Below are 15,110 nucleotides of genomic sequence, written 5' to 3'. Positions count from 1 at the left end.
TTATTTGGAGCCGTACGAAATCCCTGTGACAAGTCTCAACATTACTCAGTCCTCTGGTCCACTTCAAACACTAACATCATGTTTGTCCGAAAATTTACACAAACACACTTCAAAGATGTTTTTTTCTAAAGCTAAGTTTTTATTTAGCAATATAATATTGATTTCTCAACATGTCAGATGGTATATGGAACTTTCTCCTCTTGTTCCCAAGTCTTATCGCTAGAAGGTATTATCCAACAGTCAACATCACATTCAATATACCTGCCGATCTTTGTTGACATTTCCCATAATTGTACACTGCCATATTGGCATATTAGTTTTGAAATATCTCTCGGGAATCATGGGTATTAATTTTGAAATATCTCCAGGGAATTATGGGAATAGATTTTGAGATATCACCCCAGGAATCATGGGTAATCTGATGAACCAGGAATCATGGGTAAACATGTTTAAAAAACAAAAGAAAAACAGATATGTCAGAGATGAGAACTCAATGAATTAAAAAAATATTCGTCTTAATCGATGATGCAGCATTCTATACAAATATGACAACTTGGAAGTGATTTATTGGATGTAGACAAAAGCTGTCTATTATGTATATCAAGTTAACCTTTGACCTGCCTGTCTGTAAGGCAGAGTCGACTAAAGCTAATTTGGAACAATGTTAATAAATAGATTTACAATAGACATCAAATATAGTAAACTAAATTATCATCATATCAATTCACTTTAATTCGAAAATTAGAGATATTGAAGAATTACAGTAAACACTGATGTACATTTGTATCTGTCCAAAAGCTGTCTCTATCAATCATAGTCTTTAATAATTAAGGGTCAAAAGAAGACAATTTAATAAAGATTACATCTAAAAGTGGCAGATCGACTCCTGATTTCAATAGCTTTCAATCATTTTTGTCATAATCAAACATAGCAATGATCAAAATCTTAATATGTAAAACTAAATCACGCTATATACATGTATACCTTTCGTCAGAAATATCATCACCGAGTCTGTAAATTAACGACTATCACACTTACCGCGTAGTTCTACCAATTCCCTGCTAGTCCACACAAATATATACACAGATATCTAGTCCTCAACACCACACAGTACCAACAGCCAAGTAAATATCAAACGCCCTAAGTCACACAGAATGAGAACAAGCACATCCGACCTGTTCGAAAGCTGTATGTTAACTAAGAAGACAAAGAGAATTTTTGAGGACGGAACCGTTCTGAACAGAAATACAAATATTATTCCCTTTATAGACCGTTGTTTAACATTCACAACTGAATAAAAAAGCCACAAAAGCTCCCAGGTAATGGAATTTTTAAATTGGATAGCAGCCTTATTATCGTAATTATGTGATGACACGGTCGCTGTAATAGTCGCGATTGTCAACACCTGGTAATTAGCGTGGCTTTCACTTTCTCTACAGAAGGAGAGACATTTATGGGCAGGTTATAATAAGCCGAGACCTTGGTTCAACAATAGGTTTACACTGATTAAAACAGGTATGTCTATCTTCAATACTGAAATGCTATTATTCACCAACTTCTCATAATAACAGTCTTCAACAAAAACACTAAATCCTCCAAGATCTGACTTAAAGCAATTAAAACAGAGTCTAACCACCCAACATCATAGATCAACTATGTAATCACTATTATTTTACTAAAATTTTAATAAACAAAAATTTTACTTCAATCTTTGAAAAAAGAAAAGAAAAAGAATTTTGAAAAGGTATATCGGGTACAGATTTTGAAGTATTATGCACATTCTGAGCAGAATTTTTCATACTACAAAAATATGTTATTTTTCTGCATGAAGAGATCAGTTGTAGATAATATATTTCTTCATTTGCACCCGTTTTGAACCTGTATTAATTTGCTCTACCTTCTTTCTTTAAACACATTTAGTGATAAATATATCGTTAGTGGTAATGTCATTATAAAATATTCCTATAACATACAAAATACAAATAATTGAATAATTCTCATTGGCTAGTTTTATCTTTAACAGAAGTAAAAAGGAATTTCTTTAGCAATTTCATTATCTATTTGTAAAAGAAAGATATAGTATCAGAAATGTTTGTGGCCTGAAGTTAAAATAATGAAGTAAGCCATCTTAATGAAATTTGTCCATAAAATCATTTTGATTCATTTTATCTCGGCTGTCACCATGTACTCGGTCCCTAACCTTGCATCACCATGTACTCGGTCCCTAACCCTGTACCACCATGTACTCGGTCTCTAACCCTGTATCACCATGTACTCGGTCCCTAACCCTGTATCACCATGTACTCGGTCCCTAACCCTGTATCACCATGTACTCGGTCCCTAACCCTGTATCACCATGTACTCGGTCCCTAACCCTGTATCACCATGTACTCGGTCCCTAACCCTGTATCACCATGTACTCGGTCCCTAACCCTGTACCACCATGTACTCGGTCCCTAACCCTGCACCACCATTATACATCGGTTTCCTAGACATTTAGAGCTCTACCTCCACATACTAACCATGTATGCCGTCCCCTTAGACGATGCCATTGTATCTTGTCTCCTAGCCCAGTATTACCATATATTCAGTTGTCTAAACCTGTGGACTTTTCCACCATGTACTCTGTACCCTAACAGATGGCTGTGGTGGTTTTATATTAAATGACAGGAAATTGTTGGATCAATCCTTGTCTGATAATATACACAGTAGTTACCAAACTGACATTATGCGAAGTAACACTATTTGTAGATGGAGCATGACTTGTTCTCACAGAATTGGAATGACATCCCTTAGACTACCATCATGTATGTAAAAATCAATTCATATTTGTGATTCCTCTGGGCCAATACATTAAACATCCATTTATTATCAACATCTCCCACAAATCATTTCCTAATTTTGCTTGACTTTCGATTCTTTACCTAACCATGTGTTACAAGCAGTATGGATTTTGCATGAAAATTTCAGCATAACAATAGCAACATCCAGACGTATATCTCCCGTCAGTTTTGTGTAGGATCTGTACATGCAATTGAAGATATACACCAGGACAAAAGCCAACACAAATATTGATGATTTTAAATCAATGACCTTGGAATTAGTTTACCCCTGAACAGATTTCACATTAGCTATATTGACCTTTGTGTTTTATTACATCAGTATGCAACAGTTGGAAAAATCTGAACTAGAATCAGCTCTTAGTGTTGAGACTCAATATACCATACCACTGGGGTTCGTTGTGTTAAAAAGCTTAAAGCTTAATAAAGAACTTTAATGCCTTGAAGCAATGCTCTCAAAAAAACATCTTTCAGAAGCAGTATTTAAATAGAAAGTAAAATCTTCTTTTGGAAGCTAGAAAAATGAGCTCATAACGAAATATTTATATGTATATATCTTTTTTAAGCAGTGCAACTATTGCCTAGAAATCATCGGGGAGTAAAGATTGCTATACCTATCAAAGAAATATTTTAATACATTATAATCATCATAATGAAATCATGACTGATGAGTTGATGTTTCTACACAGTTAATCCAGTAATATCATTCCAGCTGTAATTCACTAATCCAGTGCAATCCTTGAAAAAAAACATGGCCCTACACTGTTGATCTAATAAATCTCAAATTTCATAACAGTAACCACAGCGTATTATGGTTCACTGGACCAGGCATTGGGAAGTTGGGTATGAAATGAGCTATTAGTAAGTCACATGTGCATGATACAGCACTCTTCACTACTGACGGGACAAACACATGTCTGGACAGCTTAAAGGAAACTATGTGAAATTGTCTAACAACTTTAATTTGAAAGTCAAACTCAAGTACAATTCAGATTTACAATAACAAAATCAATTTCCCAAGATTATCTATATATACTAGATTTTATCATAATTTTCTTTTTCATTTAATTATTTTAGAAACAATATCCTTTCTAAAATCATTTATCTTCAACACCATTTTCCTTCAAAGATTGCTACTGAAAAGTTCTCCCACCATCCCCTGCTTCACACAAACCAGAGGATACATCTATGGCCCTATACCACAATACACAAACTTCCCCAAATGCCCAGCTGATTTCTGTGTCTGGGAACATAATCTTCACCTAACTGGAGCCAGCCTTTTTAAACAGAAGTGATAATAGAAGGAACCCTGTTTTTCCAGTTTCTGACAATATAGCAAATTTGGGAGGCCACTGGGGGAGTCTTTTATGTAAATGACCAAGAGAAATTATTGATCTACTCTACGAACCGTCAATATTGGAATATTCTCAGAGTAAAACTAACTGAAGGATACTGAACAAATATATTTGTATACGTGCCAATGTAAAAGGACCCAGTTCGCCATGAATAGGGTTCAATCATCATATTTGCTCAGGGAACAATTGAAAAGTGTTGAGTGTTTGGGACAACAGGCCAAGATGTATGGAGTCTCATTTTCACAGCAGTGTGGTATAGCGCGCATGGACAGAGTCTGAACCCTGAAAACTCCCCAAGGGCCCTTATAAGGGGAAACTGCCCTCCAACACAAGCTATAAAGAACTTGCACACAGATATTAACCATATCAGAACAGAATTTCACCTCCACATAGAAAATCAATCTAGATCATATCCTACACTTATACTCACCAATAAATACCTATTCTGTTTATGTTAAAAATACCAAAAACGATATGTTTAAGTTTATTAAATACACAAATGCTCAAATTAGAATATATTTAACAGGAAAGAGGTTAGACCTGTGCACACATAAATGTCAAATTATTTCTAATGAGCAATATAATCATGGCCCTATCCCTCCCCCTCTGAGGATGATTCATCACAGTCAACCAGATAAAAATGGAATGTTTGAGATTCAAGGACTCTCCCATTTGCCTTTCATTATACCTGGCGAAATTGTCAAATTTATTCCAATAAAAGTGTGAATGGGTTAAGGCTATAAAAAGGTGTCCCACTGTGTTCCAGTGACAGTGGGGACCTCACAGTGGAACCTCAAGTACAGAAGCCATTCAAAACATCACAATGAGACAGAGGCTATGTACCACTAAAGCTATTAAGTGAATGTGTGAACTTTTCATTTTACAAAAAAACTAGATATAACAAAATGCTTTTAGCCTAAAGCCCGTTTAGCTGTACCCCTGGTTTCTGTGTGCCCTGTAGCTATCTGATCCCACTGCAGCTCTCGACTGTATGTACATTAAATGTGCAGGCCTCATCATTCCTCGAGCACCAAGTATGCACGTTATACACTCAGCTTTACCCACCCCCTCCCAACGAAAGATTTATGGTACAAATCCCAAACTCTGTCGATTCAAAGGACACAGACCGAATAGATGAATTTGGTCAGTGAATGATGCTCCTCGTTTTCGAATTGATTTTTTTGTTTTGCAAACTCTTACCACTGAAGTAGGTAGTCTCTATGACTAGATTACGACATATATAACCTACCTTTTTATACAAGAACCGATAGACAATGTAATTGTGCGTGTTTTCAGTGTAACACCTTATTCAATATTATTGACTGATGGACAAAGCAAACTACAAAGGAGTGATATCACCGATCATTACTCGGGACAAAATACAAATGAAAGTGATATCACCGGTCATTCCTCGGACAAAATACAAAGGAAAGTAATATCACCGGTCATTCCTCGGACAAAATACAAAGGAAAGTGATATCACCGGTCATTCCTTGCATAAAACATGATGAGTTCAGGATGTTTCAACATAAATTTCATAATCTTGAATTCCAAAAAAGGAGGTGTTTACAAAATAATTCCTTTTTAAATTAAATATAAATTCATATACAATATTCCTATCCTTTATGATGGGTTATCTAATATTAATTGCTGTATTAATTAACAAGTTATCAAAGAAAAATGTCATGAGAGACTTGAAAGATAAATTCGATTTCAATCCTATATTACTTGAGTGATGAGAAACACAGGTAAACTCACTCCCCACACACCACTATCAGCGTATTTTATCATCAATGCTGTAACTACAGGTACAATGCCGATGAATTATTGAATATCATTTCATTTAACCAATGTTAGACTTCCGACATCAGGGCTTCACTAATCTGGGGAGCTTTGGACACCTCACACATTCATCAAAGAAATGCCCTGCAATCTCCTAGTGAACACAATCCGATCCTGTTCCATAAATAACTCTGGGCACAGAGAAAGCATGCATTTAAAAGATAGTTCCCACATAAAATGTGGGTTCACACAGTCGATTAAACAAGGCAATGAAAAATGAATACTAACCTTCGGTTGAGCCTTTCTGGGGAACGCTACCTTGGGGTCCACCTGTGGATAAAGGTACCAGAGAGAGTCCATTTTAAGTAAGACAAGCAGGTATATAAAACACTAGGAATGTCCAACGCCTGGACTGGTCAAGGTAGAGTGGATGAATAAATGACAAGTATTTTGTGTACTGGCTAGTGTGACACACACACAATAAAGATGGTCAGATATTATGCTGTGTGATGTCTTGCGTGTCACCCTCAGTCCTTCCTTGGCCTGAGCTTGGACAGTTTGACCACAGGGCAGCAGATCTGTGTGTAATACGCCTGTAGTAAGGTGTAAAAATGGCACAAGTGTGCTGTAGTAAGTCCCAGAGTAGCCTTCAATGAGTTCTACTACAAGTTAATACTGTATGATTGCAGTGCACCTAGTCCTTAAGTAGAGTAAGTAGAGTCCAAGCAACAGTCTTTAATTACTTTCCATCTCAAAAGCTCTAGAACTGACTGACAACCAATTAGGTCGAGCGTTTTTAGTGTACCATTGTCGACGTCATGGTCTGCCCTGACAATAGCCAGACCCTCACTAAATGTATTCGATTCTTTCCCCGATCGTTATTCCAAACAATGGAGCACGTGTGATGTAACGGCGTTCTTTCCCATCCAGTTAAAATATAAGTAAACATTAGACGGGTTGATCGAACCAACTTCTTTCTTCCTGACAAACACACAGCATTCAGTAGTCCAGATCCATACCTTCTGTGCTATACAAACACCTTCGGCTATGACATTGAGGCTGATTTCAATGGAACATTTACACAGTAGAGGTCCAACTTTTGAAAAGAAGTTTTGTTATACCAGAAAAAATATAACAGACCTGTTCAATAAGACTCTAACATAGTGGTGAAAACCAATTATAGCCCTGAATACTAACATTGAAACGGCTATTCAACCATGCTTTGGAAATCTTGAAATATTACTGTGGATAGTTCACCTTCAAAATCATTTACCCTCAGGATATTTACCTATGTGGGCAGGTAAAATCGCTGTTAACAAATCTGGCCCAGGAATCAGTTTTATTGTACCCGATTATACGCCATTTACCCACAACAAAGCTTTCTAGACTCTTCAGTCTGTTTTTTATAAATCTATTCATATTTTTTTTCATAATTTTAAAATTATTGACAAGTTTATTAATTATAAGGTATGAATATTCATCAGTTTTCTACCGTGACCAATCCCAGACTCTGGGTGTAATATATATACAATGCATGAGTTTGATGTTCATGATTATAGGCAGATGGGCCGGCCACTTTGGGGGCACCACATTACATACACCAACAACACATACACAAAACATAAATAGGAACTGGGGTGTCAAGTCTCTCAAAACTATCTACATACAAATATACTCATGGCGTACTTTAATCAATTTCTGTTCAACTTTTACTAATATTGAAACTAGCCTTTGTATGATGTATATGTAAAATAGTTACACTGATACTGTGTTAGATAATCGGAGTCAGACATATTTACATCAAAAAGCTGAGACACCCTGGGAAAATTTGACTCTCACCTGGATGGTAACATTTAGAAAGTTTGTGGTACATTGCAGGTAACACATTTCAATAGGCCGCCAACGCCTTCTACCTTTAAACCAATCCATCCTTTTCACAGTATGCTAATTTAGCCCAGAGGGGGTCACTGTGGGTATTGATGGATTATAACCAGGCTTTATTGTACTAGAGCACAGATAAATGTAAAGCTACCATCGCATAAAAAACAGGAAACATGCCCTTATACTTATTGGTATTTTTTCAGTTAATTCCCCAGCAAGATTACAGAGGTATGATAAAGTTATCAATCTCGTATATATGTCTGACTGTACAAAACATTATCACTTATTTTCTTACTGTATTAATATCAAGCCATGAATTTTGCTCAATTTGAAAAACATGACAACAAACACAGGTCAGATCAGATCAAATATGTCTTCTAATATTTTCAATATCTTAATAACAGATTCAGTTTAAAATGAAAGCAGTAAACATTTATTATCAGAATCAATTTCAAGCAGTAATTGTCCTAGAATGTTCACTTCTGAGAAAATGTTAGTCAATACACAAGAGAAACTAAAAGCTGTGGTATCATAAGAAACAAGTAAAAACACTGATTATCCCATTGGAGGGCTTAAAGGCTTCTCTGTTTATATATTTATTACAGAGAAGAGAATGATATATCAACATGTAGTGGGAGGGGTGATTAATTAGGGATGATTAATTGGTACAACAGGATGATAAATCACGGTCAACACACAGACAAATTAACATAAACACAACATGGACTAATTATTGTAAATATAACATGATAATGACAGTGATGTTAGTGTAAGAGGTTAATATTACCGTTTTTGAGTCCAGCTCATGAGGCCCATTAGCCAGCACTTTCTCTACAGCAGCCGATTCTCTAAATGTGACAAACCCAAAGCCCCTGAAACCAAAAAGACTGAATCAAGATCCACTACAAACCCCGATACTGGGTCTTTTTCATTAGTATTGGTATATACATCTATAGATCCTAGTGTTTAAGTCTGGTGCTGGGTCCAAGTATTACACTAAATCTAGTGTTGGGCCCAAATATTATACTAAATCTGGTGCTGGGCCCAACTATTATACTAAATCTGGTGCTGGGACCAAGTATTATACTAAATCTAGTGCTGGGCCCAACTATTATACTAAATCTGGTGCTGGGCCCAACTATTATACTAAAATAAATCTGGTGCTGGGCCCAAATATTATACTTAATCTAGTGCTGGGTCCAAGTATTATACTAAATCTGGTGCTGGGTCCAAGTATTATACTAAATCTAGTGCTGGGCCCAAATATACTAAATCTAGTGCTGGGTTCAAGTATTATACTAAATCTGGTGCTGGGTCCAAGTATTATACTAAATCTAGTGCTGGGCCCAAATATTATACTAAATCTGGTGCTGGGCCCAACTTTTATACTAAATCTGGTGCTGGATCCAAGTATTATACTAAGTTTTGCACTGTGCCCAAAATAGTATACTGCAGTCTGGTGTTGGGTCAAAGTTATTATACTAAATCTGGTGCTGGGTACAAGTATTACACAATGTCTTGTGCTGAGTCCAAATATTATAGAAAATCTTATGCTGGCTACTAGTATTTCACTAAGTCTGTTGTTGGGTCAAATCATTATACATTATATTTGTATGGGACTGGGTCTTAGTATAATATAGAAAAACATTGTTTTTGTTTTGTTTTAATTTGATATAAAATTAACAAAACAATGTTGAACATAATATCTTATTTTTAATTGAACTTTTTTTCTTTTAATATCTACTAGAAAACACAGTGGAAATTTTCATAGTTTCACAATCAAATATTTCAAATATTAAGTCATCTTTTTTTTCTATTTCAATTGGATTTTATTAAAATTCTGCTTAATGCAAATATTTTTTTTTTCTTTTTGCAAAATTGTCTTGGAATCGCTGGTTAATAAAACGACATTGCCCAGACATCAAAGTGTCTATGTATAATTATAAAAGAAAGAATCCAATCCTTCTGGAACTACTACCACCTACCCAATACAAATTTATAAATTAAATCTAGAAGAAAAACAGAAATCTTGAACACCAAATTAAAAGTTACCACAACCATTTATGTAAGTTAAAAATGATAAATGCAAAACCTACTTTGATATAAAAAATATTTCACCTAGATTCTGTCTATGCTGGTTACATGAAAAAGTATTAGGAGGTAAATTATATACCACGTATGTCTTAAATCCTTTTAAACAGTTACATTTGCAGATGTCTGTTTATCAACATGTGATGGGCCAAGCCTATCTCCAGTCATTTTAAAACCTAACATTACTTAATAGGAATTCAGCTGGAAAATTAAATGTTAGAATTTATGTAGGCAATTTAATGCTAGGGAGTAAGGAGTGGTATGGATCGGGGAGCTATCTTGAGAAGCTGTGCTACAGTGCTCCCTGGCTCTGCCTGCTACATTGTAGCACTAATTATATCTTTTCCTTGGGTAATATAATTCATCTTCAGAGCTAATTAAATTAACCAATTAAACTATGTACGTATGGATAAACTTCCAGTGCTTATGTAAGGAAGAGCTGCCCACATATTTATACACAATATCATACACGGCTACACTGGTGAGCTATTCAATCAGGAATTTTTCCTTCACATTGTTTACATTCAAATTTATAGCCAGGGTTATATAGGTCATCTATTGGTGTATTACAAGTGTAGAGCTTGGAGGCTGGGAATGGAGACAGATGCCTCAGCATAGCTAGCTACCAGTGTAATTATATACAACATGGCATTTATATCTGCAGGCTTATGCCTCAGACATTGGACAAAACATGGAAACATCAGAGAATATACATATACACTAAATACTGCACGGAGCTTTGCCAAAATTAATTAAGAGTTAAGATAAAACAGTTCTGTACTCTAATTGGTTTGTGTTTTAATTACTGATGACGTGAATTATTTAAAATCTGTCTACAAATTGCTGGAAGTTTGTGTCGGTAATATTATAAATAACTATCAAAGCCCCTTGGAGCTTTATCAGGGACAGATCGACTGATGAATGCGTACATGTTTACTGAAGAGCCAGGCAATGCAGAAATCCTATTCTACAGCATGTAAACGACTGATCACGGCCCTAAGACGTTATAGGAACTCGACAAAACCGCTACAGAGCCTTTGATCTTCCAAGTGTAGTACAATGTAGGACACAGATCCTAATTGGAAAAAAAATACCTTTGTGTGCACATACGATAGATGTGTACGTTACCGTCGACATATTCCCAATACTCCAATAAATATACAGACGAGGATGATCACAATTAAAATATGCACATATCCATGATTTGCTATACATAGGCATGATAACACCGTATATAGCCGAGACGCAGTCAACCGGAACTGGTTTGTAAACATTGGCGTACCTGGATCGTTTGGTGGTCGGATCCTTCATCACCATTGCCTCCTTTATCTCCCCATACTTTCCGAAGTGTTCCTTTAACGAGTCTGTAAGAAATGTAAATAAAACACGTCTTTATTTATGTTTATTATCATATTTCTGGAATTGACGATAGAACGAACTCGGCGACACTACGAGGAACACACACACAGACAATAACATGCCGGTCACTCAGACGTGACAGCTAACGGCACAGCTAGAGAGGGCAAAAATCAATTCAAAATCAAGATCGTTTAAACCGTTAACGAATGTAAATAATAATTCAACTTACCCCCAGTTGTCTGCCAGCTGAGGCCGCCGATGAACATTTTCCTGTCAATAAGAAAAGAAGAGAGTTCATTATTGCGATTCTCGTAGGTGACCTATTTTTAGCCACCGGAGAAGAAAACGGGCCTCTCAAACGATGATAATCATTTGATTTTCGTTCGATCTGATCTTAATTAATGGCGACTTACCCGGGATCATTTGGTATATCCTCGGTACCATTGCTAGTAGTGTTTGAAACCTGGAGGTCCATCTTCATATTTCTAAAAGTCTAATGCTAACTACTAACACTACACCGTATACTGGAGAACTGCACGTGGGGAAGATCTGAATGTTCACTACTCTACAACCATTGGGCTATTGTGGGTGGAGATTTCGCGCGTCTCACAAGGCGCCAATTGTCAATGATTGACATATATCTGCCTTCAATTGATTGGTCGAAGCCAAGTCGCTAGGCAACTGTGATCAGTTTATATTGACGTCAGCGTACCTGGCAGGGCGAATACCACGCCTCTGCCTAACATAAACATAAGGAAAACAAACCGCCTCTACCGATAAGTAGGTCCCTTCAGAAGGTTCCGACTATGAATGAATTAATGAAGCGGTTAGGCGTTCAGCAAATCTATATCAGGGTTTATATTCATTATACTATTGATCGCTACTAACTTTTCAATTTCTCCATTCAGCTCTGAATCAGTTGGTTCCTAAAGGTCACTTTCTACATAAAATATCAATCTATTTTCATTTATTGGAGAAGAATTCGTTTTCATAACGTAAACACTGGAGTTAAAGCAGTACGTGTAATTAAATTGGTAGATGTCCGCGTCACCAGTGTGTTCCAACTTGTTATGTGTAGTTTGCGGGAATTAAGCCCAAGTTACAGTTTCACTTAACACATGCTATTTATCTTTTCGTCATAGCGCGCACTTGCTTGGCAGTGACAGGTTCGCGAAAAGGCTAAAATAGATAAGAAAATATCATCAAGGCAGCTAGGAAACGGGCGGTAGATAAACGGTATATAGTACAGTGTAGGATTGCTTTGTAAATAAACCAGCCAAGCCGATTTAGAGAAATTTCATATTATCTCCTTCTTTCAAAGTTTCTGTCCATACCAGATAGGGTACTTGAAAAATGTAGGTCTGTGATTTAGTATATTTATTGACTTATCAATGCTCGAGCACCTGTTGATAAGGCATGTTTTTATAGATCGATGAAAAACATTTCTGAAATCACTTGACTTATAAGGCCCCAGAAATGCAACCCGATTTAAAGTATAATAGTTGGAAGAGGTGTGTCTTGTCTTGGAGACTGCTTTCCAAGGAAATGAATGTTTTACTATACATACTGGGTGCCGGTATGTTTAATAGCTTGATATTTTTACTTCCCATAATCCAAGATATGTGAAAGTTTGTTAAGCGATATTTGAGACGAATAGAATTATATTCATTATCGTTAGCGGTTATACATATATATGTATATTGATGGCATTTTAATTTCTTTATGCTATTTAGAGAGAAAAAAAAGAGTTTGGAATATGAGCAAATATACCGTAAATGATAAAATATGATAAATTGAAGGATTCATAACATGAGATATTTCATCTGCAAGAAATTTCATAATATGGGAAATTTACTATATACGGTATATGTATTTGTTTTTATAGGCAAGTGAAATGCTGAACAATAACACCCTTTTAAACCATGAACGATTGTGAATCGTAAATGAAATTCATGTGTAGTTTCATATGTGCAAGTATTACAATCTCGGCATCGTAATATCTGACATAACGTTCAAAATCGGACTTGGCTTTTTTTGACCAAAATGAGTTTTACAGCATGAGTATTAATTACGGGAAGCTAATTCTATACTTCGGTGTTTATACGAGACATTTTAATGTTTGTGAGACATTTCAAATTTCATACTGTGATTTTCTCATAATATTATGCGTTTTTTAACTGTTCAATGAGAGGTATAGGTACATAGCTGGTTGTTTTTAATTTCCCCCCTTTAATCCATTGTACACGCACCTGCTACAAGGCGAAATATTACCTAATTTAATATTAACAGCAGCAACATCACAGATCAATCACAGACAAGTAACATCTATATCATATATAAGATTGAGTTATGTATATCTCACAATAAGTATCAACAATAGGTTATAATATACAAATATATACAACACAGGTATTAAACGTAACAGGACGGATAATTTCTGTTACCCCGATTAACTTGTACGTTTTTCTAATTCATGTTTGCTCGCTGACTGTGATTAATGATTTAAATCAGCTATGTAGGAATTTTCATTATGTTTTAACACGAGATCCTCTCCTATCAGTGACTTTATTGGCAGTAGTCGAGACTATGGCACATTGAACTTAGAACGTATTAATATTGTATTAACTTCTGACGACATGTTCATAGGCGTGACAGTAGAAAAAAAACTATTTAACAACAACTTATTTGTCACATGCTACAGTTATCTATAATGATTACGACATTGAAGGACGAACAAGCAATAACACGCAAATAAAATCAATCAAAAAAGAAAATCAAACAGAAATCAGTTCCATCAGCTAATATATAAGTATCTACCATTATCACACAACATTTGTATGTACATGTATCGACCATTGTGTACAGATGTTTGTGTATATCTACCATTGTGTACAGAGGTTTGTGTATATCTACCATTGTGTACAGATGTTTGTGTATATCTACCATTGTGTACAGATGTCTATATCTACCATTGTGTACAGATGTTTGTGTGTATCTACCATTGTGTACAGATGTTTGTGTATATCTACCATTGTGTACAGATGTTTGTGTATATCTACCATTGTGTACAGATGTTTGTGTGTATCTATCATTGTGTACAGATGTTTGTGTATATCTACCATTGTGTACAGATGTTTGTGTGTATCTATCATTGTGTACAGATGTTTGTGTATATCTACCATTGTGTACAGATGTTTGTGTATATCTACCATTGTGTACAGATGTTTGTGTGTATCTATCATTGTGTACAGATGTTTGTGTATATCTACCATTGTGTACAGATGTTTGTGTATATCTACCATTGTGTACAGATGTTTGTGTATATCTACCATTGTGTACAGATGTGTATATCTATCATTGTGTACAGATGTTTGTGTATATCTGCCATTGTGTACAGATGTTTGTGTATATCTACCATTGTGTACAGATGTGTATATCTATCATTGTGTACAGATGTTTGTGTATATCTGCCATTGTGTACAGATGTTTGTGTATATCTACCATTGTGTACAGATGTTTGTGTATATCTACCATTGTGTATAGATGTTTGTGTATATCTACCATTGTGTGCAGATGTTTGTGTATATCTACCATTGTGTACAGATGTTTGTGTATATCTACCATTGTGTACAGATGTGTATATCTACCATTGTGTACAGATGTTTGTGTATATCTACCATTGTGTACAGATGTTTGTGTATATCTACCATTGTGTACACATGTGTATATCTACCATTGTGTACAGATGTTTGCATATCTACCATTGTGTACAGATATTTGTATATCTACCATTGTGTACAGA

General features: G+C 35.6%; 1 protein-coding gene across 15 annotated transcripts in view; it reads right to left on the bottom strand.

Annotated features, from left to right (window-relative positions):
• LOC117333190 (RNA-binding protein Musashi homolog 2-like) overlaps positions 1-11,902 on the bottom strand; it is a 136,015-nt gene extending 124,113 nt beyond the window's left edge. For 8 of the 15 annotated variants that reach the window (XM_033892355.1, XM_033892359.1, XM_033892350.1 and 5 more), the window contains exons 1-5: positions 11,722-11,902; positions 11,538-11,578; positions 11,232-11,313; positions 8,646-8,730; positions 6,266-6,307 (exon numbers count right to left, since the gene is read on the bottom strand). In XM_033892355.1, the coding sequence (XP_033748246.1) occupies positions 6,266-6,307; positions 8,646-8,730; positions 11,232-11,313; positions 11,538-11,578; positions 11,722-11,789 (318 nt within the window). In that variant the 5' untranslated portion in view covers positions 11,790-11,902. The remainder of the gene's footprint in view (positions 1-6,265; positions 6,308-8,645; positions 8,731-11,231; positions 11,314-11,537; positions 11,579-11,721) is intronic. The other 7 variants (XR_004533843.1, XR_004533844.1, XM_033892348.1 and 4 more) reach the window with 1 other exon arrangement.
• Positions 11,903-15,110: the final 3,208 nt, after the last annotated feature.

This window comes from Pecten maximus, chromosome 8 (genome assembly GCF_902652985.1).
Source record: "Pecten maximus chromosome 8, xPecMax1.1, whole genome shotgun sequence".
Taxonomy (NCBI): Eukaryota; Metazoa; Mollusca; class Bivalvia; order Pectinida; family Pectinidae; genus Pecten; species Pecten maximus.
Note: the sequence above shows the minus strand (reverse complement) of the source record. Positions and strands in the feature narration are given on the sequence as shown.